This window comes from Annulohypoxylon truncatum, assembly GCF_022578515.1.
Source record: "Annulohypoxylon truncatum strain CBS 140777 unplaced genomic scaffold F4807scaffold_62, whole genome shotgun sequence".
Taxonomy (NCBI): Eukaryota; Fungi; Ascomycota; class Sordariomycetes; order Xylariales; family Hypoxylaceae; genus Annulohypoxylon; species Annulohypoxylon truncatum.
In genome coordinates, this window is record NW_025953848.1 from 1 (window position 1) to 24568 (window position 24568).

The window sequence follows — 24568 nt, forward strand, 5'->3', positions numbered from 1 at the left end:
TGTTTAAATAATTAATTAAAAATTTATTAAATTATTATATTATATTAAAAATTAATATATTAATTAACTTAATATTTAATTAATTAAAAACTTTTCCTTATACTTATATTTATTTAACATTATATATTATAATGTAAAACCATATATTAATATTAATGTTTAAAACAATTAAATTATTTTTTAAATATATTAAAATAAGGAATAAAAATATATATTAAGATATTATTATTAATATATTTATTATTAATAACATTAGTCGCGTTAACATTAAAATTATTATTAAATAAAAATAAAAAAAAAGGTATATATTTATTTAAATTATAAATTAAAAGTTATTTTTAAGGTTTTTTATTATTTAATTAATTATTATTATTATTAAAACTTTTTTTCTTATTAATTAAATATATTATATATTTTTTATTAATAAAAAAAACTTAATAATATTTATTATTAATAAATTAAAAATTTTATATAAAACCATTATTAAAAGCTGGCTTAAATAATTAAATTTAGAAGTTTAATTTAATTAACTTATATATTACTTTAAGTTTTTTATTAATAATATTTAATTTATATATACGAATTTTAAAATTTACGTAATAAGTTATAAAAAATTATAAAGTTAATATATTAAAAATAATCCACGTAAATTAAGCAAATAAAAATTTATAAAAAAGGTTATAAAATATATAATATTTATAGTTATATTAATATTTATATTTAAAGAAAATAAATAATTTAAAATATAATAAATGGAATATTAATTTATATTTATTTTTTATGAACTTAAAAAATAAAATAAATTTTTTTTAATTAAATATATAATAAATATCGGAATAAAATACCATATTATTCATTAAATTATTTATTAATAAAAAGTTAAAGTTTTTATAATTATATTAACTTATATTATTTATATTAAACTAAGTTACGTAAACCTTAAAAATAATATAAATTTATTAAATATTATAATATACTTGCGTTATTTAATAATATTTATTATAATAATATATAATATTATAAGTTAACTTTAACATTATATAAATTTTAAAAATTAAAAATAAAAAAATAATAAATAATTATTAAAAATAAAGTAAATTTTTATAAGGAAATAATTAATAATTAAAAATTAATATAATTATATATTATATTAATTTTATTTTAAAAAAATTAACAATAAATATATAAGTTTATAAGTAAATAAAAAAGTTTTATAATTTAAATTATTTAAAATAAAAAAAAAATATACTTTTTTATATAATATATTATTATTAAGTTAAAAAATAAAAATTATATTAATAATAATAAACTTTATTAAATATAAACATGGGTTATTAAATTATACATTTTTAATTAAGAAATAATAAGTTAAATAAGCGAAGTTATAATTAATATTATTATTATTAATAATAAAAAAGTAAAATAATAATTTATAATTATGTGGATAATTAAAATAAAAAATATAAATGTTTAATAAAATAATTTAAATTATAAAGTTAATATTAATGTTATAAATTAGTATTAAAAATAAAATTATTAATTATAAAAGTTTTTAAAATTTTATTATAAAAAAATATATTAATTATATTAAAAAATAAAAATGTGGGAAAAATAAATAATAATATAAAAGTTAAGTATAAATAAAATTATAATAATTAAAAAAGGTTTTTTCTTATATTAATTAAAGTTAATTAAAAATAATTTATATAATATATTAAAAGAAATATTAACATGTATTAATATTAACTTGTAACGTTTTTTTATATTTTTAACATTACGTTTTAATTAAAAAAACGGGTAATAATTAAATTTTTATTTAATAAAGTTATTATATAATAAATATATTTTATAACATTTTACCATTTTATACCACTTATAATTTAATTATATTAATTAATTAACATTTATAAATTATAATTATAGTTATAAATAATAAATAAAATAATATTTTTTAATGATAATTATTTATTTTTATTTATTATTTATATAATTTTTTATTTTTTAATAAAATGTTTAAGTTTATAAAAGATATTATATTACTTAAATTCTTATAAAGGATTTATTTTATCTTTAATTTCCGAAGTGGGTATAAGTTTTTTTAAACTTTATATTAACGTAAATATATTCCGTTATTTTTTATAACTTTTTACATTTAATTAAATAAATAATTCTTTTATTTATATTAAGTTTATTATATTATTTTATTTATAATAAAAGATTATTACTTATATATAAGTTAATTTATATAATAATATTATTATTTTATTAACATTAAAAATTTATTATAAATTTAAATTTTTTAATAATTTATCCGTATTTTATTTTTTTATCCTTTCCAATTAGGCTTAATAAAATAAAACTTTTAAAATAAATCGATATATATTATTTTAATTATCTTAATTTTAATCCTTTTATTAATTTAAATGTTTTTAATAATAAAAATATTTATTATAATGTTACATATTATATATATTATATTATAACCGGAAACATTTAAAAAAATAATTAAGGGAAAAATATTAAAATTAAAATTAATAAAAATAAAATTATAATATATATTAAAAGTTTTTTTTTTTTTATTAATTATTAAATTAAAAATTATATTTAAGTCCCGTTTAATAACATTTTATAAATATTTGAATATTATTTTTATATTCCATATAATTATTATTATAATAAAAATAATTATAAAAAAAATAACTTATTTTAAAAAAAATTTAATATATTTAATATAAAAGATTTTTATATAAAAAGTTTATATTTATAATATAAAGTTACATTTTTATTTATTAATTAATATATTAATATAAATTTTTAAATTTATAAATTCCTTATATTATTATCTTAAACTTTAATTATTAATTATTTCCCTTGAAAATTTTTAAAACTTAATAAATCATTTATATTAAATTTAGCTTTAATATTTCCAACTTTTAAATTAATTTTTTAATTTAATATAAGTATATAACACTTACTTTTTTTATTTAATTAAATTAATTATTAAATAAAATTATATCTTTTTTATTATATATTTTATTTTTAAATTTTTTTCGGGAAATTAACTTTCCTACGTTTATTATTTATAATGAATTTTATCGTTTTATAAATTAACTATATAATTTAAAAAAAACTTATATTATCCCGAAATTTATTAAGAAATAATTTAAATTAAATTATATATAAAAATATTTAACATTTTTTTTTTTATTCGTATAGTTAATAATTATAATAATAAGTTACATTTTTATATAAATGTTTATCGATTTTTTAATTATAATTATTTTATATTAATGTTTAAATTTATATAAGGTAAATATAAGTTAATAATATATATGTTTTATTTTTTAATTAAATCGTTTGTTATTAATTTTTTTATTTTTTATAAATATTATAATTAAAAATGTTTATAATTAAAAATAATGTTTTTTAAATTTCTTTTCGCTTAATTTATATAATCCGTTTTTTTTAATATTATTATTTTATTATTTAATAATAAAAATTAAGTTTATTTTATTAAAATTCTAGAAAAAAATAAAAATAAAAATTTTAAATAAGTTTTAAAAAAATTAAAATTAAATAAATTTTATAAGCTTAAATTAAAATTAATTCCTACCAATAAAATAACTTTTAATTTTAAATAATTAAAATCTTAATTTAAATTATCCGGTAATTAAATGAATTTAAATTTAATTATTAATAATATTTATTTTAAGTTATAATAATATTTTATATAAAAGGAATAACTTATTTTTAATAATAATAATATGATTTTATTTATAATAAATTTATTTTTTAAAATATTTTAGCGATACTTAATTTAATAAAATTAATTAATTAAAGAAAATAAAAATTTATATTTATTAAATTTTAATCGAAATAATGTAATATTTAATTATATGGATTTTAATGATAATAATAATTATTTTAAAAGTTATTTTCTTAAGAAACATTTTTATTTTAATTTTATAATTAATAAAAAAATTATTAATTATTCTTTTAAATTTAATTATTTAAGATAATATAATAATTTAAAACATATTATTTTTCTTATTATTAAAAAAAATTTTATAATAAAGTTATTTATATTTATTTTAAGTTTTAATAATAATAATAAAATATATATAATAAATAATAATAAATAATACATTTTAATAAAATGTTTACTTACATTTATTATAAACGTTAATAATTATAAATATGAAAATTTTTCTTATTATTATAATAAAATATTTTTATTTTATATTTAAAATATATAAATATATAATAAAAAATAATAATAATAAAAAAAAAATACGAGTTTAAAATAAAATAAATAAAACATTTTATAATATAATTAATAAATTAGTTTTATAATTAAAAAATTAAAATAAGTTTTTTATTTAATTATTTAATATATATTATAATTTTAATAAAAAATGAATATATATTTTTAAACGAAATAAATAAAAAACCGTTTTTAATATATAACGTTAAATTTAAATTATTTATCGCTTAAATTTAACGCGTTATAAATAATATAAATTAAAAAATATTATAACTTTTTATAATTTATAACGCTTTTTAATGTTATAACTTTTATAAATAATAAAATATAATATTAATAATTAAAGCTTACTGTGCATTTATATAATATATATCGCAATATATAAAATGAATTGGCGGGTTAGCGGATTCGGTATTATCGTCCGCCGTCGTTTTGTTGGATGAGTTACGGGGCGAAAAATCCATGCAATTAGTCTGTCAGTCCAGTCCATGTTGAACGAAATGCGGTGAAGCTCTTTTTTTTTTAGTTGAGAAAGAGAAATTGGAGAGGAGGGGTTGTTCTAGGCGGTCCAGGATAAAAAAGGTTTAATGGGTCTCTGCTTAAAGCGTGGGGGACATCTGAACGGGGAAGTTGCAATACCTGGAGTTCCTGGAGAATCGCCTCCTATTCTGGGCTAGCCCGAAGAAGTCTTAGGCAAGTAAGCCCCTGTACTACGCTCACTACGTTGTAGCGTCACCCACCCCCACGACCGTTAGTTCCATTGAACTTTCCATTCCTAAGCTGCGAGGTTGAACTCAAAACATCCATGATGCAAACGTCTTAGCGCACTAGTTCCATTTTTATTCCGATCATTGATCATTTCAATGTCCGAACTAGAACTAGAGCACCTTTCCATCGACTCATACCTCTTCCATTTAGCATTACATATTAAACGGGGCAGACGACGGGGCTATCATGCTAGTCAATCCAGCCCTCCTTGCCAAGCCAACTCCCCGATGCTCTACGGGACATGCCCCAGTGTCCTGGTCGATAGCTTCACCACGGACCCATTTACGTGGGAGGCAAAAGGAGGGGGTACCTAACACCTCGTGCCCTGATCCCACATATCCAACCTACATACGCTCCATACGCGAGCACCTACTCACTGAGCAACGTACATATCAACGACAAACACGACCGCCACAAATCTCACCATCCACCGAGCAACGCACACGTCCAAACTGCATCGTGCAGTAGGTCCACGCAAGCTACTCAGGCAGCCCAAAGCATAGTCTGCGTGCGTGATCACCGCTCATGAACACCATTCCCAGGATTCTTAGGATTCCGGGGTAGGTAACGTGTATGTCGACTCCGGAGCTTAGCCCAGCCAAGCAATCTGCCGGTCAACACTAGTACCCGTACCCCCAACTCAACACCAATTCCATAGGCATGTAATTAATAGCTGACTAGGTACGTGACGCTTACATTTCGGTCAGGGCCTGACGTTGTTCTCGGTATTCCATTGCCCCGGTCATGTTTGAGTACCTAGGCCGAGCAACCCGACCTACAGACTCAAGCGAAGCTGACTGCGAACTTCGTCACACCGGCCTCCCGCGGAGTTATCATTCCACAACGCTGCGATGAAACCCGACGGCCTGGCTCAAAATATCCTTGTTTGGGGGTAACAACGCGTGCTACACGTTCTTGGCGATCTATTCGTCAATATCTATTCATGGACCCGTGGATGCCTCACTCCAACAACCGGGTCCCATCTCGCCCGTCCTTAAATCGGCATCGATTACCTCAATTCCAGTACTACTACAACACCCCGCAGAAAAAGAACTTTTTCTCGTATCGTATCGTAAGACATAATCGACCAGGAACAAATCCCAAAGAGACAATTCTCACGTGAGAACTCTTAGGGTGTCTTAGGGTGGGGGTAGGAACCAATATCGGTACGATCGACGCAGGGGGGTAGACTGATTTATTCCCGGGATCCTGTCCCTCGGGAGAATACGGTCATTGGTTCTTTCGGTTCTTCTCGTGACATTTCGAATCTTGGATCAAAACTTCGCTGCCGGGCGATTGGGACCGCCCTGAAGCTGATCTCAGTATCCCTAGTGAGTTCATCGCGATTGGCTAATAACTGTCATAGTATAACATCGACATAACAGACCGTTTTAGATGTCGTAGATTGATTATACATCACGAGATAACCCAATTTCAACCCAATTTTCAAGCTCTAGCGCATGCGTGGTAAGAGGTCTTAGCGTAATCCGGAAACCCCGGAAAGACTTCCAACGCGTGAGTGAGAGCTTTAGCATCAGACACTCTTAGCATACACGAACTAACAGTTTGAAGAACGCATAACGCAGTCAAGTGAGTGAGTGGAGTAAGAAATCTGGGAAGCCAGTTTGACATATAAGCTGTCACTGAGGCATTGCTATTGACGCTATTGGTATATTGTCTATTCAGAACACGACAAGGCTAATGCGCCGTTTTATCATCGGAATACATACGATGTAATTATGTAGTTGACAAGGAAAACGAAAGCGGAACATCAGAAGGATGGGTACACACCAAAGTACCGATTTACGTGTCAGAGGGTGAACAATCCGGGCGAAAATCCCTACAGGGGTTGTGGTAACGAATGTCGGTCAGAGGTATGTTTGTGATACCTTTGCAGTGGCATCGGCTCCAATCGCATGAGTCTTGTTGATCATCACAGAGCTCTATGAAATCCCTCATGCGTACCACAAGACGATGATGATAACTCGAATAGATAAGGCGCCATATTCGACCCGGAATTACGACATTTAATCTCTCGTCGAAGAGAACTGCATAAGGCTCTGTCACACCAGAGATACGAAGCTCAGGGGCATCAGTCGTCAGCCTAATCCTATTGATATTTGCCTTTCTTGGCTAGACTCGGGATCTACTTCTATTTTGCATTACTTATGCTCCCCGCATATCACTGACACGTACCAGGAACTATTTGGTATTATCCTCTAGAGTGAGTGAGCGAGCGAGCCTCATATTTACTGGATAGATTTGAAGCCAATCGGAACTCAGGTCAGGTTTCGTGGCGTAGTTCCAGGTTAACCAACAAGTATCCTTATGCGATAACTACTATGTGAGGTGGAGTACCTACAGAAGTATCATGGGAGTTCTCATTTGACTCTTCCGCTTGGCTTTGGGTTATAAGGGTTTACATCCCCTTATCTTTCATCCAAATCAAAACATCCTTTCCGAATAAGTTTTACACAATAGCTCAACGGACAGGATTTTAGTATTCCAGCATCAGTCAATATTCTCCGTTCGTCTCTCCTCCACCTCCAGTACCTTGAATTTACTCTGAACTTCGTCGTCAATGTAGGAGTTTTAATGTGCTTACATCGTTACTGGCAACATTACCTATTATCTACCATCATACATTAATAAGGACTTTGTATAGCCTAACGCGTTTGGACTCGCTTATTCCCGTTCCCTGTCACATATCCCCATGTTTTAATTGTCAAGAAAGGCGTCACAGGCAGGTTCATAAGCGCTGCCAGCTAATTGGCGTTCCATCTTATCATAACGTTTGAGCATAGAGGTCTCATGTTTGTAATGTTTATTGAAGTAAAAAATAGTAACTAACCTGTATATACTATTAGTTTCTTGAACAACCAAAATGTTTGTGTTTTTTCATGTCATATTTGGGAAGGTATTGCAAATAGTTTACCACTTTACTTTCCCAACTAGCTAAGGTCTGGTTAGACGTGAGATTAGAGAGTGCAATTCGATTGGTATGATGGATAGGGATACGAGAGCCACCCTTTCTACCTTTACTCTTTCCTGAGAACACCTTGGTCTACGTTACGTTCAAGTTAGAATTATCAAAGAACTTTGGTTCTGAGTAGGAACTATATGCATTATGTTGGCAAGTAAAAGCAATCTTCGATTCAGTCATAGTACAGGGCGAAGTAGAAGGGGGCAGAGCTACCCAGATAGCCAACCAGATGGCTTAATACACAACCTTATATTAGTACTTATAGCTACCCACATCTCTAATACTTATAAGGTATGCTGTTGTTGTATTTATATAATTAGGTAGGCTTATGATACTCTAGACCTAGAAGGTCTGTACATTTTCTCCCGACCTTCCTAGATGATATGCCAAATATTGTGTAGGTAGAATGTAATCTCTTGTCATACGGCTTAGACACCTGAGTTTTCTTCTGGTTGGCGTAGCTTGAATTCCATTTTGAGTGCCCAAAGAATCATTATACCCTTACCTATGTTGGTAGATACCTAGATAAATCCGATAGCGAGATTCAATTAGCCGTTCCTTCCCGTCAAAGGTAATGTATTAAAGTTTTCTCCTAGTAAAAACTTGAAGGCAAGAGCCTTGTCCTGAAATGACGTTAATAGTATAGCGATGTCCACACACCTCTATAAAACTTCAATATGGGTGATACAAGAAAGATAGAATTAACATCAGAGTCAAATCAATTCATCAGAGCGAAGGTATAGTGATAGGATTATGTTGATTTTGTTGTCATGAAGAATATTGAACAATATTATCCATCTATTCTCCCTACCTACTAAGCCTGTGGCTCTTTTTACGATGTTTTCACGATTCACGGTAACTCCGCCGATCATATTGTTTCCTCATAATTGTGCCTTCTTGACTAATTGGAGACGACGATTGAAGCGATTCAGAAGATTGGGGCAACTATAGCGGGTGCGTACGGATCTCACTCATGCTCGTTGAACGATCACCGAATCTTCATTACCTTCCGTTTATTTCTTCACCTAATCTCATTTTTCTCCTTGCAATTTCATTTCCCAGTTACTATCACTTCTGTATTCTATATCTCTACTACCTGTTTCCCACTGCGTATCACATAACAAACCCAACCTTTCACATTGCGACACTTGAATCTCATCAAATCCATCCTTGACATTCACAGATTCCCTTTCATTACTATCTTCCATTCTAACTGCCACGTACAATTCTCTACTATTGACATCACGTAAAAATACTGACTTCTTGCGTGTTTTTGTCAACCTTCATCCTTTCAATCTTCCACCCTTTCAACCTTCGATCTATCACACACCATCATCACGCTTAATCCCGTTCGTTAGATCATCCTTCAATATTTACGCCTTCTTGCCTGTTTACTACGTACAAATATCTCAGATTGAAATACGGCTAGTTCAACCTCTCTCTTCCCCCAACGACAAGTTTCTACCATCACACCCACCAGGATGGCAACGATGCCATCCGAGCCTGGCAGTGGCCAGGAATCAACCACTTATGAGTATACATGCTTATTGTCACCGTGTACTCGAGACGTCTGCGTTATCCATGGGCGACCCTCTTCGGCCGAACTATCAGCTCGAATTCCCCACGAGGTTGGCGGCTATTACCCAGAGAACCCACAAAAATCTTGTGAGCTCGACAACTGTGGAATTCATGTTAACCCTAAGAGAGTCTTCTCGATTCATCCTGAAGGTATCAACCGTATTCGCCAGGACGAACAAGTCGCCCGTCTTCCTATCAGCGATACGCTAGGTATGAAGAAAGACGTGGTTGCTGAGAAAGGCGGCTTAATTGGCCGAAGCACATCACCATCATCCTCTGCAACGATGTTTTCCGAGCAGCTAGAGTGGACTGAGATCGACGGTGAGAAATTCGTTAAACCCGCTAAGTGGTATATCCTATCGGTTGTGGAAAAGAGTGATGATTTGGGTATCCCGCCCAACCTTGATTTCGTCAGTAAGATATTCTCAAGCGAAGAAGAGCGAGCGCAGGCTTTTGAAGCCCACCGCCGAGACACCGTAACGCGCTACGACGAGACGCCTCCTCTCATGCTCACCTACGGCATACAGTATGCTCCTGAGCCCGGGCATTACTCTGTCGCTTCGTCCCGAAAGGTCTTTATTACCGGAATAGACCCAACTATGCCTATGTGGGACATCATGGCCGGAGTTCGAGGCGGCAAGATCCTCAAAGTCACCGCAGCGATTAGCCCGATGCCTATTGACTACACTGTCATCATTGAATTCGTCGATGCCCACGACGCTAAGGCTTACGTGAACTACGTGGCGGACAAGACAGCTGATGTGTTTCACCGCGGCGTTGAGGTCACCCTCTTCAAGTCCCACAGCTACCCGATTTCAATGGGAACGGAAAATGACCTGCGACAGAAGTTTACCAGACAGATTGTGTATCTCGACTTCTCTGGTTATTCCCCTAAGGACTTCTTGCACGACTTCGAGGCGAGATTCCGAAAGCCAGAAGATGTTCTAGAGGATCTCTGGTTGGACGATCACGGACGACTCTGGATACTCTTCCAGAGTATTGAGTATGCCAGTCGCTTCTACAAGCAGACCATCAGAGAGCTGGAGCGAGAACGTCCAGGTGCGTTTGACGACGATATGTATCGGTTTGCTCCAGACCCTTGCGACATGCCGCTTGATGACATGCAGGAACCCGTTCAATTGGCACGCGGATCGCATCGAAGTTTGTTAGAAGCGTGGATTGAAGGAAAATTGGACTCCGAAGAGGAGCACGTTGAGGTCGGCCGGGCTGCTCCGCCTAAAGAAGAAGCTCTTTCCACTGTCATCCCCCACAGACCCCATGCTCCTTCCGGCTCTGGTGCTTTACCAACTATTCCTCTCATTCCTTCTACCCCGGAGCCACCCAAAGAGATTCGCGGACTGGGAACCGGAATGTGGAGCCGGCCGTGGTTTCTCGACGCGGTGCGTAAACTAGACGGACCCGAATACGAGACGTTTCCTAAGGGGAATGAGTTTCGACGACACAGAGCGCAGTCCCAGTTCATGTATCGACGCCATCGACGAGACCCGAGCGTATCTCGCTCGACCTCTCCAAACAAGCCGGGAAACGGCCAAGGCTTCAGTCTTGAAAAGTTCGCTGAAGAGCAGATGCGTATTAGATACGGACAGGACAGCGATCCCACTACGCCCACGAATTCTCTCTTGACTAGCGACGTCGACTACGTCAAGCAATCGATACTTGCAATTGAGAAGGCGGACCTGGAAAAGACGGGAGCTGAGATTATTCTTCACCAAACCGGAGTCACTGCCACTCAAAGCCCCCGAGAAGCATCCGGTCCTAAGGTTGGCGAGTCTAACAACCGAGTCGGTTTTGCTCCCGTAGAATCATCGCTGTTTAGCTACTGTGACGAAGTCCCTCGCGTGGCAAAAGACGTTCCCATGGTGGCCAAGTCCAAACTTCCACAGAACGATCCCGCCTTCACCGAACTCTTGAACCGCGAGCCCGGCGATTTCGTCTCGAGAGCCGAGGCAGAGGCCACCTTGTGGATGAAGAAATTCCGCTCGTATTCAAAGGATGAGATGCTTGCTCTGTATGGCGACCCGTTCGCCTCTGAAGAAGCTCTGCGAGCGTGGAACGGCGGTGAGGAATACGACTTGGAAGCTGCGCCAAAGGCTGAGCACACTGAGCGCGAGGAAAAGGAGCAGGAGGACAAGGAGTGTGAGATGCAGTAATCGCACTAACTGGCGAGTTATACGCGTTCTCTGAATTCGTCTCGAATATTATATCTCTGGTTTCGGCTACTCGGTACAACGGTTTATCATCCATTATTTTCCTCGATTCCCGTGGAGCATACACCCCTGTATTGGGGCACGGGTGCCATCAGAATCTGAGTTTTATCATCCCTTATTACGTCAACTCCGACCTATTTTTCCGGCGATGAAGCCATACCCGCTTTATCATTACCACAACACATTCCATCGTATATCTTATCACTCGACGACTCTCCGAACGTATGTCGTACGAAATACCCTCATCATCTACACCGAGAAGAGTTTTCCTCGTGTACATCTCGACATCGGAGAAATACTCGTCGGGCACAATCCCCGTCGTCAAGGCTGAAGCTCTACTCCTGAATATCCCTATTTACGACAAGTATGCGCGCATGGAGCATCTTCGCCTTGATTCTTTCTCCTCAATATCCTTTAGCAGACCTTATCTCGTACGGATCGAGTCGAGTAGGCCTTCACATATCCGATCTAATCAAACAACAACACCCAAGATCGCGACCTGATTTCTTTTCATCAAGTTTCACTTTTTCCCCAACCCTCTCTACGACCCGAGAATCAGAGGGATATTCAACCATGGCATAATCGAAAAGAAATCTTGCATTTTCCGTGGAGTTGCGCGGGTGGAACGAAGGGGGCGTCAGGATTTTTTTTTTTTTTTCACACGGGCGGCGGTTTTCGGTTATGGTTGGCTGGGTTTGACTATTTTGCTGTTGCTTGTTCCATACGAAAGGACATATGAAGACGTCTCGCTATGCGGGACAAGGGACCTTGATCAATTGACATTTGCCGTTGATCATGATCTTGACTCGTCTTCTACGCACGCAATGTGATCGAGTAGAATTAGTAGGATTCGTAATTCCCATAAAAAGAGAGAAAACGTAAGCAAGGTAAGTTCCGTAACAAAATTTATTGCTATCGAGGATGCGACGCGTCTACTAACCTAGCATCTTCGTAACTTCAACTCTTGCAAATAAGATAGTAAGCAGGTAGGGTATTATTCATGCCAGGGCTCACTCGTCTAGACGCCCCTTTACTGGAGGCAAACAAGTCTCATCCACATCCATTCTTCTCACGTCCTTAGCATCCCAAGTTCCAATTCTTAGCCACAACTATCGCAATACAACGGAACGGACTTTTAAGGCCATACCAAGAAAGTCAAGAATTAGCCCAGGATATTCATTACTAGCTCCCGCTCCCCTTCTCACTACTCCCGCGCTGGATAGCCGCGGCGAGGTCTCTCATAAAAGCCGCGCCTAGCTCTTCCAGCTTCTCTTTAGGTTTAGACTCCCGTCTCTTCAAGCTCGACTCCTGCTCCGTAGTGACGACCAGGATCTCGTCCTCCCCTTCGTCGTCCTCGTGGTAATTGTATCGTACCCCTTCCCTCCTCTTACTTCTACCACCGCTGCCATTAACGGTACCATTCGCCTCTCCACCACTCTCCGCGCTATTCCGCAGCTCATCAAGATCATCCGCGTCGCCCGCGAACGCCTCCGCGACGCTCGAGTACTTCCTTTTGAGCGTCAATGGGTTCGGGCGGAGGTTTTTGCTCGGGGAGTCGAACCCGTCGGTCGACGAGCCGACAGTCCTACGACGACCCGCCGCCGTCTTAGCCTTGCTCTTAAGGTACGCCCTCACCAGGTCCGGCGCAATGTTGTCCTCGGGCTCCCAGGTGGGGTTCTGGTCCGGAGGCCACTCGCCCGCCCAGCGCACCTTGAAGAAACGGGTGCGTCGCCCGTGAGCGTGGACCAGCTTGTCGCCTTCGAGACGTGAGACCACCCATACTTGGCCGTCGCCTACCGCGGGCTTGGGCTTGGGTTTAGGTGTGCGCTTTTTTGAGCGTGAGCTGTTAGTCTGGCCGTTGAGAGGCGACTCTGTGGGTAGCTCGCCAGAGGATTGGGGTGTTGCGGAGGGCCAGCGGCCGGAGCTTCGGCCAGCGGGGGTGAAGCCATGGTGTGGAGGGCTAGTTTTGTGCGATTGGGGAGGTGGAGGTGGAGGCGGAGCCGATGAGGAAGGCTCGCATTTTTCGTTTGTGAAGCGCGGATATTGAGGAACGGGGACAGGAGTTGTAGATTGCTTATTATCGGGTTTTGGCTTGACTGTTGATGGTTCTGGCTTTGGTTGCGACTGGAATTGCTGTGGATATTGGAGTGGAATCTTCTTGTCCGACTTCAGTGGTGTAGGGACTGGGACAGGAGTTGTGGATTGCTTTCTGCCAACCGGAATGGGGATTCTGCGCGGTTGGTTATTTACTGGTTGGGTTGGTTTGCGTGGCTTAGGTATGGGTGGTGGGAGAGGTGTTATTGCTGGGAGCTCCCAAGGTCGCTTGTTGGATCGAAGTACCTCGGGTACGGGGACGTGACTCGTAGATGACTTCAGTGCAAGATTGGCGTTAGCGCTCTTGAACAATGTCGACGAGTCCTTATTAAGCCATAAATTTCTAGCATACGAGCTGATTTCGAGACCCGAGGACGTGGTCTCGGGAACCCTATCCAATAACATCGACCCTCCATCCTTACCACTCTCGTCCACCTCCACCTCCATATCTTCGGCGGCGTCGTCATTTTCGCCGCATAATTGGCGATGTATCGCGTCGTCCGGATCCGCCTCATCGATTTCTTCCATATCGGTCACGATTTCTCTAGCACGCTTCTTTTGCGGCGTAGACAGCGACGGGCCCGATGTACTCGTAGGGGGTAGCGTTACTTCGATACTCTCGGAATTGTTGACGCTCGCCTGCTTCGAGAGTTTGCGCGCCTGAAGCTCCGCCTTGCTCGGTCGGCCTCGTCTTCTCTGACCAGGGGCAGTTGGCGTACCGGGTGTCGTCGGCGTATCCGTCGCGCTTGTAGGCTTTAACGCCTTCTTCTTTTTCGCCATTTCTAACTTCTGTTTTTTCGATGCCTCTTGTCTCTCAATTTCCTCGTCTCTTTCCAGCAAGGCCTTGTACTCGAATTCCTCTAACACACCGGGCGAAACGTAGTCGAGTATCTTGGTCGCAAGGATAGCTACACGCGCAGCCGGTACATCCCACCATCCAACCACGTAGTACATCTGTAGTTGCAATTCACCATTGCGAGCTGTGCCGGGTAGCACGCGCTTGTCGATTAGAAACGCGGTCGAGTCGGATTCGGGCTGGATTCTTAGCGGCGCTAAAGGGGGACCGTCGCCGGGTCTATATGGACGAGGTTTCGAGGGTAGAGGTATTTGAATTCGTGATCTTCGCGTTTGTTCTCCATCCATGGATGCGATTTAAACGTGTTCCGCTCGGGAACGATTCTAATGGGGGAAGATTTGTCACCTGTGGCGTCGGTGCTGAATCGCGCGCGTTGTCCAGGGTAGCTTAAACCACAGATGGCTATGCGCGGCCAGCGCAAATAGAGACACTAGCATATGCACACGCTTTCCATTGGATTATTATGATGTCGCAAATAATTCTTGTAATTGGCTCTTCGTTCGACTGGCTGGACCAAAGACCCAATTGTCTTTTTTGTTTGCGTTGAAGAGCTCGTACTTAATTACATTGTTGTTGTTCACGGTAGAAAGGACACTAACAGTGGCACCCAACTTGACGAATTCGGCAGACTTAACCGCTTAGGTTCAAACCTTACCACGCTGGAACACGCAACCTTAAACCCCGGAGCTCTCATTAAACGTTCGACTTTCGAAACGCAGCTATTCCGATCTAAATTTAAACTTTCAAAATGTTCAACGCTGTACACTCAAATTTAAGCGATAAAACGATATTATTAGTCATAAATGTTTTCGGAGATAAATATGTCAAATACCTAATTAAAACAGCATGTTTTCGATCAAGTAACTTGGAACTTACTCGGGTACCTAAGCAGATAATTACACCGCCTTCCTTTTCTGTCAAGGCTTGGCCGATCAACATTCTGCCCCTTCTTGTGTCATTTTTGTGACTCAGTGCCCCTCCCCCTCTATTTTCGTCGATACGCCTAGTCCTGTCAAAACTTCCTATCTTCTCAAACTTTCCCTTAGCACGCCCGCGATCCACCTTCCGATAAAAAAACAATTACGAGCACGATTATAACACGATCGCGACCATGAGCGAGCCGAATACGAAGCCGTCGCTGCTCCCCCAGCCGGGAAAGCAGAATATCTTAATTACGAGCGCCTTGCCGTATGCGAACAACGTCCCACATCTTGGCAACATCATCGGCAGTGTTTTGGTAAGTGGAAGCAAGATGCGATTCGAGACTCGATGAATGCGCTAGCTGATACACCAATTTTCATAGTCTGCAGATGTGTTTGCTCGTTTCTCTAGAGCACGCGGCTTCCCAACATTGTACATTTGCGGCACAGACGAATATGGCACGGCTACGGAGACCCAAGCCCTTGCTGAAGGTGTAGATCCTGCCACCCTCTGCACCAAGTACAACGCCATTCATCGCGATATCTACGCTTGGTTTAAGATCGATTTCGACATCTTTGGCCGCACCCCAACTCCCCAGCACACAGAAATTGTCCAGCAGATGTTCACTCGACTGTGGGAGAATGGCTTTATCGAAGAACGAGAGACCGAGCAGGCCTACTGCCCGGCGCATAACTCTTTCTTGGCCGATCGCTTCGTGGAGGGTGAATGCAGTCTGTGTCATGCAGCTGGGGCCCGTGGAGACCAGGTAGATGATCCTTCTCCTACTTTTGTTTTCGTAGCTAATGCGATTGATAGTGCGACGCATGTGGAAATCTCCTTGACCCCTTAGAACCGACTGAAGATACCAAAGCAGAATCCGGGGAGGACAGAAAGGCCACCGGCTGGCTAGTGAATCCTCACTGCAAACTCGACGGCGCAACCCCAGAACGACGGACAACGAAGCATCTCTATCTTAAATTAGACGCACTGCAACCCGAAGTCAAATCTTGGCTCGACAATGCTGGCGATATCAAGGACTGGAGCTCCAATGCCGTGGCTATCACACAATCGTGGCTCAACGATGGGTTAAAGCCGCGGAGTATCACAAGAGACCTTAAATGGGGTGTGCCAGTCCCCACAAGCCTCCCCGGGCTATCAGGAGGCGACTACGATGGGAAGGTCTTTTATGTTTGGTTCGATGCATGCAGTATGCCATACCCCGCAGACTTCTATCATATATGGGCACGTGCTAACCTGAATAGTTGGCTATCCCTCGATAACTAAATGCTATACCGACAGAGACGACACGACGGGCAAGAACTGGGAGCAATGGTGGAAGAACCCAGATAATGTTTCCTTATACCAATTCATGGGCAAGGACAATGTCCCGTAAGTAATTGCAAGCCGAATATGTGAAATGGCGATTAACCCTTCAAATAGATTCCACAGCATCATTTTCCCAGCCTCTCAGCTTGGTACTAGGGAAAAGTGGACCCAGGTTCACAAATTGTCCACCACGGAGTATCTTAACTACGAAGGTGGCAAATTCAGCAAATCAAAGAGCGTTGGCGTATTCGGAAACAGCGCTAAGGATACCGGTGTGCCTGTCGACGTGTGGAGATACTACTTGCTCTCAAGACGTCCAGAGACCAGCGATTCCGAGTTTAGTTGGCGAGAGTTCGTTGACGCCAACAACAACGATCTCCTTAAGAATCTTGGCAACTTCTGCAACCGTGTTGTCAAGTTTGCTCATGCCAAATTGAATGCCGTGGTGCCCGATTATACCAAGTACCAGGACTCGGACGGTGGAATAAAGCAATTCACGGAGGAAGTCAATGGATTGCTCCAAACTTACATCTCGAACCTCAATGCCACCAAGCTACGAGCGGGTCTCTCTACAGTCCTCAGGTACGTCTTTCAAAACGCTCGTATATGTATTATACAAAAGACTAACATGATGTCTCTTTCGTAGTATCTCGGCTGTAGGCAACAAGCTATTGCAAGACAATAAGCTCAGCAACCAGTTGCTCACTGAAGACCCGGAACGATGTAATGCCGTCGTCGGCGTTGCGCTCAACCATCTTCACCTCCTCGCAAATATCCTATTCCCATACCTACCAGAGACAGCCGATGCGATCTTAGGCCAACTCGGCGTTCTAGGCTCTGGTAACGGCCGGTTCTCCATTCCGGATACCTGGTCACCCAACACGATCCCACCTGGACAAGCCCTCGGAGAACCTAAACTGCTGTTCTCCCTTATCCCCTCCGAAAAGGCCGATGAGTGGCGTGAAGCTTTTGGTGGAGAGGAGCTGCGAAAGCAGAAGGCCATTGAGATGGAGAAGGCTGCGGCTAAGAAAGCCGCGAAGGAGAAGGAGAAGGAACGGAAGAGACTTAAGAAATTAGGCCTTGCGGCTAGCGGCGACTCAACAAAGGCGCCCACAGAACAACTACAAAATCTGAACATCACAGACAGTGCGGGAAGTAAACCACCCCAGGAACCAGCAAAATAAGGGATAAGTCAAGTTTCCCGCCAATTTACAAATTCATGGATATGATGTCGTTAGTAGGGCGCTGGTATAGAGGTTTCTGCAGAGACACCTTCGTTTGATTTGGGGTGCAGTCAGCGTCTAGAGGATGCGGATGATCTAGACAGCATCGGATGGGATTAGGATTTAGAAAATAAAACGACGGATATCTTTCTATTTTCTGATTCCACATCGTGTTCTTGACTTGACATTACCGTTTCTCTCACAGCATGACAATTCGATCTAGTGCTATTGGATATCCGTGGTTCATACAATTATACTAACCTCATGACAAAGGACAATGTCATTATCATCGCGTTTGAATTATCAATTGCCTATATGCTATAGCAACAATTCACCGGATCATTGATCCCATCATGCCAGAAGGCCCTGTGGACGCTCGCTTGGCAGCAGCGCTAGTATACTCCACCGACAATAGCCAATCAAGCTTTAGCTTGGACCTGACACATACCCTTTCCAGTATGTGACACCATGGTCTAGCCAATCAGACTCAAGTAGGCTACAGGCCATACTGCCGCTAGTTCGCAGTCAAGGGGCTAGCCCAATCATATAGACTAAATCACCGGGTAATTCAATGTTTATCTAATAATTCGCAAGTTATTGACTAAAGACCATTGACATAGGTCGCTAGCGAGGAAGTGTATACATACTAATTAAAGACCAAGGTCAAATTTTACAAGACGAATGTGAACACGGGAAGCTCTGTATCGCACCACCCGAAACCAACCGCAACAACTCCTCCTTGCTTCTCCTCCCCCGGCAGCGGAAAAGCACTTTTGCAAGCCTTCTCGCCCTCCAAATCACGCGAGACATCCGCGCACGCGCAACGGTCCTCGCCGATCGAGCACAAGTTATTCGCATACACGAACTCGAACCTCGGGTTGTCGACGTCGAAGTCGACGGACTTGATGGTCGGCACGTACGGCAGGAAGTCCTTGGTGGCGTACGGGCTGCCGCAGTCGTTGCCCTGAAACAGCGGCGCGTTACACGCCCTTCGCCGCATGTTGGGATAGACGCAGGTTATGAGTGTCATACTTGTTGTATTTAAAGGCTGGAAGTTACCAGAAGTAGGTAGAGGTCCGTAGGCAGTACTTATATACCCCTGAGATACTGGGCGTAGGCTTCCAGCAACCTGATATTCCAACAATGTTTTATTGTAAACTTGCGTTTCAATTCCGTTGCAAGCTATTTCGTGGAGATGTTTTCTTGATGAGACATCACTCACTTAATGTGGTGCTAGGAACGCAGCATCGCCGCCGGCATTTCATGATAATTACATTTTCCCCTAATCCTTCACGAGGCGGACATCTGGATTATCAGACGAAACACGCATAACTGGTCTATTCATCTGTGTCCCATCAGCAGGGGAGCTGAGCTATGCAAGTTACTAGATCTGGGAAGGATGTTACGCGAAATGATCCTTCGCGATCACCGGGCGATTTACCATTAAGCCTTAGAACTTCTTGTTATCCCACAAGATCATACACCGGCGTTTACCTTCGCGTATATATATTGAATGAAAGAAGGGTTACAGAGGTGTAAGTAGTCCATCTCAAAGCTCAGCTTGAGTTATGTATATCCCCCATTCCTGGACACCTATACAGGAACGTAGGCCCGGCAGATGGGAGAGGTTATTGAGAAATTCTATCCGATTGTGAACCCCCCTCCCTCTCTTGAATTTTTCATATACTAGCACTATTAATTCGTAGTGCCGACTGGGCAAAAGAGGGCTGATAGAAGAAAGTGAAAGAGGGTCACTACTATCAACTAGCAGATATCCTTGTGCATCCAAATCAACGCCTAGATGCCCTAAGGAACTTCTCATGTATGTTCTGCTACTAACGGTACACAAGTCAAGTAGATAGATAGATATATATGCAAGCATGACATGTCACGGTCTGCAGGCTTTATATCACTCGTATTTCCGTAGCATAGACCTAGTTGGGGGTAGCAACGAACTTGATACTCTATGAACTCTCAATCTGTCTGCTGAGCATCGCAGTATACATATACGTTATTCCTCTGAACGACTTGGACCCCCAGTGCAAGCGTCTCTCTCCGACAGGCTAAGCCTTTGATTCATGGATCTTCTCATCGTCTTCGGTGGCCTTGGCATCGTCTCCATCATTTCCTCCAATGAATAACTCTTTGATTTTCGTCCAATCCCTCAATTCAGCTACCACCTGCTCATTGGGCCTTGGTGGTACATGGTAAGTACTTACCATATACCCATCGCATCTTGTGAAAGCTAGTCCCATACTTCCATATAGATGATAAAGAGATTCATTTGCTGACCCCGAACCGATGAATTTACTCATGGCTGCTGCGGCTTCCCGTAATAAATCGATACGTGAACCTGTTGTCATATAAGAGTATTTGATTAGCGCCATGCTACAGGAAGAACAACTTAGGGCAGTGTTGACTAACCAGATGAAGATATTCCTTTCACCGCTGCACCGAAGAGGCAGGACACGAAATGGTCATGTCGATTGGCGTCACAGTTGTACCCAATATATGCCCTCTCTAGGAAAGGCTCACATGCGTCTCGAACTCTCTCTAAGCATACTCTCTGCATAATCAAACAAGTTAGCATGATAAGTTATCGCTGAACCAAGTTTTAGGGAGCTTGGATGTGAACTTACAGCAGTCCGGAGGATTGTCAAGTATGGGAATACGAAACAAGTCGTTTCTGACAAGAGCAACTTTCTCAATGCCAAAAGAAGATCGTTCACAGACAGACATGGCCGGGTGCTGTGCTTCAAAGAACGACTCCGCTGGCGAACCTATTGATGCCGCCATATTCATTAGCACAAGATCATATCCATAGCTCCTTCAAGACGAGCACTTACCTCACCGCTTGTCATCATTATTTGATGACTTTTCACATTGCCGGTAGACTCCCCAAGCTCGCTAAATATTTCTTTATGCGTAGCGACATCCAGAAGGCTCTCGACGAATTTCTTCGTCCAGTGACTTGATGTCATATTTTTCTTCGGTTTGTATTTATCAGAGAATAATCGCATAAATTCGTTCCTCGGTTTGATCTGTCGTTGTTTGACAGTGCCTTGGATGTTCTTCAGGCGTTTGCAATCAGGTGCAAAAGCGGACGCTGGGATACCTAGTTGTAATAGATATCTTTTTTGATAACTCCCCAGTGCCGACGGCCGGTCTTCGCCCACGAAGAATGATGATTTAGGTAGAATCATCATTAAAACGTCGAGATCGGGCCATGGTTCGCTAAGCACCTGTTCTTGCCATAATGCATTATACAGATGGGTGCTGGTAATCACGGTAGGATCTGCGTTAAGCATATCGATCCCGTACTCCTCCAATTCGGACTGGAAGAAGAACAAAGCTAGTCCGCAGAGAATAGGGTTACATCTTGCAAACTCTTTAGAAGGAGCTATGACTTCTGCAATGAATTTGTCCAACAACGTAGAAATCTTTTCAAGATTTTCGTGCTTCGACTTGTTGGTTTGTTGGTTGCTACAACGGTGGCTATTTCCGGATCTTTTGTAGCACCGCAGCTCATTTTGCATATAACCCATCTGCTGGATCATGTGTTCAGATGCCTTAAGGATGTTTTTGCCGTATAGATGGTGCAGGTCTAAAAATATTTGACCTGCGAATGCAACATGGACCGGCTCCGACGAAAGCTCATGTATGTTCTTCAATGCTTTCATCACCTCGTCTTGAGCTACCATCTCCCAACTGGAAGTGTGGAGGTTTGATTCGTTGAAATACCAATGCAGAAGAATGACATCAGCGATCTCTTTCTCACGGCCAGATAACTCGCTTTCGGGAGGGAAGATATCTGCTGCGTTGATATCACACGAGATCGGACTTTTCCCTTCCATGTATACGGACAAAAATGCCAGCGGAGTGATTAAATATCGCTCTTCAAAGCAATACATGTAAGCAGAATTCAATTGCTCGCCCTCATCATCTTTCTCCCAGATCTGCTCTTCGGGTAGTCCTGAGGCGTAGGCCGTTGCTGCACAGAGGACTTCAAGAAGATGACGAATGCCGCCATGCTTCTCACACATCTCGGTAATCTCCTCGAATAAGTCTCTCGCAAGCTCGATGCCAAGACTAGTAAATAATGCCGCACTGGTAAGTGGATAGTAAGTGTAATCTTCATCTTTGATGAAGACTTGGCCCCAAGCCTCAATTATGTGTCTTTTTATCTCGGAAACATCTCCGACAACTTTGTATAATGCGAACAGAGCATCTTCACGGGTTGTCTGTTCTTCCGCGATATACTGGCCCTGGCCACTTGACATATCGACGTAATCCGGCGTAGGAATATTAGAGTCGTTATCATATGACTCAGGCGGTTCCTCGATAGACAAATGGCCGAAATAGTTGGCAAAGTCGTTTGCAGTATCGCAAGATGCGTCTTGTTTATCGGTAGGCTTTTGCTTAAAAGTCATCCTAGAAACAGCACAGGGTTAGTAATGGTGCCAGCTAATATGCCATAATCTTCAAGCGCCACAAGTGATGCGCGAACAAAGATTGGTACATGCAGATAATAATGTATTTGATGTAATGAATGTGAAAACAATGATGAAAGGGCACGAACCTTGGTCGTAGTACATTGCAGACTCTTGCAAGAATACCCACGAAATGCTCATGGGAATCATCTGCCAGAGCGTCTAGATCATAACCGTATTTTCTTAGACGGCCGCCAAATTCTCCGCGTGACTTGATAGCACGTCTTAGAGATGCTGCTAGGGACTCTGGAACCGGAATGGGTGGGTTATGGTTGCTTATGTACTCTGCTAGGGGAACAAAGTCTCTGATAGCGATCACATATGTGCGATCGGTGGATTTGTCTGATGCCTGTTTGGCTTGCTTGCGGGCTTTGCCCTTCGGTCGGCCAGGTGGTTTGGGGGGGCCTAGGTTCTCTAATTTAGAGCCGTGGGCCTTTGCTGTCGTCGCCTGTACTCGTTCGTTAATATTAGCCGTCTCAAATATTACTATTGCATTCAATGTGTTAAATACTTACCAACCAAGTGGCTATGTAATTTGTGTCCGCCTTATACTGGCGGAGAGCGGAATAGAGTTCGTCGACAAGCATTTTCAGTGTCTTGAAATTGCTGCTGGAGCAGCAATTACAAGAAAAGTATCAGTCGAAGTTGTTGAAAGGAAGAAAGTTTTAATTTCTTGGGTGGGTGACGAGCAACGTTAGAATATAGGTTTACATCTGGCCGTCGTCCAGGTTAATTAGGTAAGCAATCCCAAGCCAGCAATTCTCTATAAGCTGATTGGCTGGGTGAGCATATGCCATCGTTATAGTGGGTCGGGGTTGAAAATAGTTGAACCACGACAGTAAAAGCCACAGTCCGAATAACTTATATCTAGCTCTTGCGTTAGTATTCGAAACTGATTATAACAATGATTAATTACCTTAAAATCTTTAATAGCCTTCATTTTATATAATTAAATATAATTAATGGGAGAATTGTTATTAAGTATTTTTCCAAAAATTAATCAACGTAAAAGATATGTGATAAAATGTATTTGGATAGGTATATAGAAAGGCTCGATTCATTTTAAAGCTTTTTATGTCTAAGCAGGTTATCCTATGTAAGCATTCATCCAGATAGTACTCATGTGATTGCTTGAGCAAGTTACTGCATCATTGCTTGCTCTGTGCTTTCAAATAAACTTTTAGTAAATAACCACCATTGGAGGTTAGGTACAGTTGGAATAACATCATTTTTCCTATTTGACGCATTGTCCATTTCGATCAAAAGGTCTCACAGTGTATATACTGACATAGATAGGTGAATAATTCGTGTGCTCGATATAGCACTGAGGTGGAACAGTGGATCTAACGAAGAACTCAAGCAAGCTCGGTCAATTATCAATAGGTAGGTACGGGAACAAAGCTACAACTTACGTCCTGTGCATGACAACATTAATGAATTCATAATATTCTCGTGATTTCTTTTGCGTGATGATCTCCTTGCTATCCCTACCCATTGACTTAACATCATAGGACATCGCTCTTTACAATTATTATAGACTAACATGTTACTTTTATATTGTTATACCAAACGTTAAACTTATCCATGACAAATACACTCTCCATATAACTTTACATACAAACGAAGCCTCAAGCATAATAACATACTACCTATCGACGAGTGATGACTTTGCAAACGTGATCTCCCTGTACTTATAAGGTCCAAGAATAGTAGGTGTTCACTTTACCTAGCAACCTACCCAAGTAGATATATAATACGAAATATAATATGAATATTGTACCCGATGCTGTCTAGGTGGAAATAAAAAGGGCCAGATTTTTGTTATGTTTTTATGACT

At 39.6% G+C, this 24568-nt stretch overlaps 5 protein-coding genes across 5 annotated transcripts; 2 read left to right on the forward strand and 3 right to left on the reverse strand.

Annotated features, from left to right (window-relative positions):
- Window positions 1-9505: 9505 nt before the first annotated feature.
- F4807DRAFT_472382 (uncharacterized protein) lies at window positions 9506-11764 on the forward strand (the record flags this gene model as incomplete). Its single annotated transcript, XM_048003008.1, has 1 exon — window positions 9506-11764. The coding sequence occupies one exon, from the start codon at window positions 9506-9508 to the stop codon at window positions 11762-11764; it is 2259 nt and encodes a 752-aa protein (XP_047848752.1).
- A 945-nt stretch (window positions 11765-12709) lies between these two features.
- F4807DRAFT_448282 (uncharacterized protein) lies at window positions 12710-15353 on the reverse strand. Its single transcript, XM_047999921.1, has one exon. It carries the CDS (start codon window positions 15056-15058, stop codon window positions 13004-13006), a length of 2055 nt encoding a protein of 684 aa, XP_047848753.1. The 5' UTR covers window positions 15059-15353; the 3' UTR covers window positions 12710-13003.
- F4807DRAFT_448286 (methionyl-tRNA synthetase) lies at window positions 15354-18683 on the forward strand. Its single transcript, XM_047999922.1, has 6 exons — window positions 15354-16008; window positions 16075-16458; window positions 16509-16899; window positions 16955-17081; window positions 17133-17600; window positions 17665-18683. Exons 1-6 carry the CDS (start codon window positions 15883-15885, stop codon window positions 18200-18202), a joined length of 2034 nt encoding a protein of 677 aa, XP_047848754.1. The 5' UTR covers window positions 15354-15882; the 3' UTR covers window positions 18203-18683.
- A 228-nt stretch (window positions 18684-18911) lies between these two features.
- Window positions 18912-19241, reverse strand: F4807DRAFT_465860 (uncharacterized protein; the record flags this gene model as incomplete). The annotated part of the gene is made up of 1 exon (XM_048002329.1): window positions 18912-19241. One exon carries the CDS (start codon window positions 19239-19241, stop codon window positions 18912-18914), a length of 330 nt encoding a protein of 109 aa, XP_047848755.1.
- A 1063-nt stretch (window positions 19242-20304) lies between these two features.
- On the reverse strand, window positions 20305-23318 carry F4807DRAFT_472383 (uncharacterized protein; the record flags this gene model as incomplete). Its single annotated transcript, XM_048003009.1, has 7 exons — window positions 20305-20434; window positions 20534-20594; window positions 20666-20807; window positions 20881-21021; window positions 21088-22672; window positions 22821-23179; window positions 23247-23318. 7 exons carry the CDS (start codon window positions 23316-23318, stop codon window positions 20305-20307), a joined length of 2490 nt encoding a protein of 829 aa, XP_047848756.1.
- Between the last annotated feature and the right edge of the window lie 1250 nt (window positions 23319-24568).

What these genes read in the sequence shown, in the direction of transcription:
- F4807DRAFT_448282 (XM_047999921.1), bottom strand. Translation starts at nt 15,058, where the DNA reads ATGGATGGAGAACAAACGCGAAGATCACGAATTCAAATACCTCTACCC.
- F4807DRAFT_448286 (XM_047999922.1), top strand. Translation starts at nt 15,883, where the DNA reads ATGAGCGAGCCGAATACGAAGCCGTCGCTGCTCCCCCAGCCGGGAAAG. An exon ending in ACATCATCGGCAGTGTTTTG is followed by an intron (nt 16,009 to 16,074) that starts GTAAGTGGAAGC and finishes CAATTTTCATAG; the next exon opens with TCTGCAGATGTGTTTGCTCG. An exon ending in CTGGGGCCCGTGGAGACCAG is followed by an intron (nt 16,459 to 16,508) that starts GTAGATGATCCT and finishes TGCGATTGATAG; the next exon opens with TGCGACGCATGTGGAAATCT.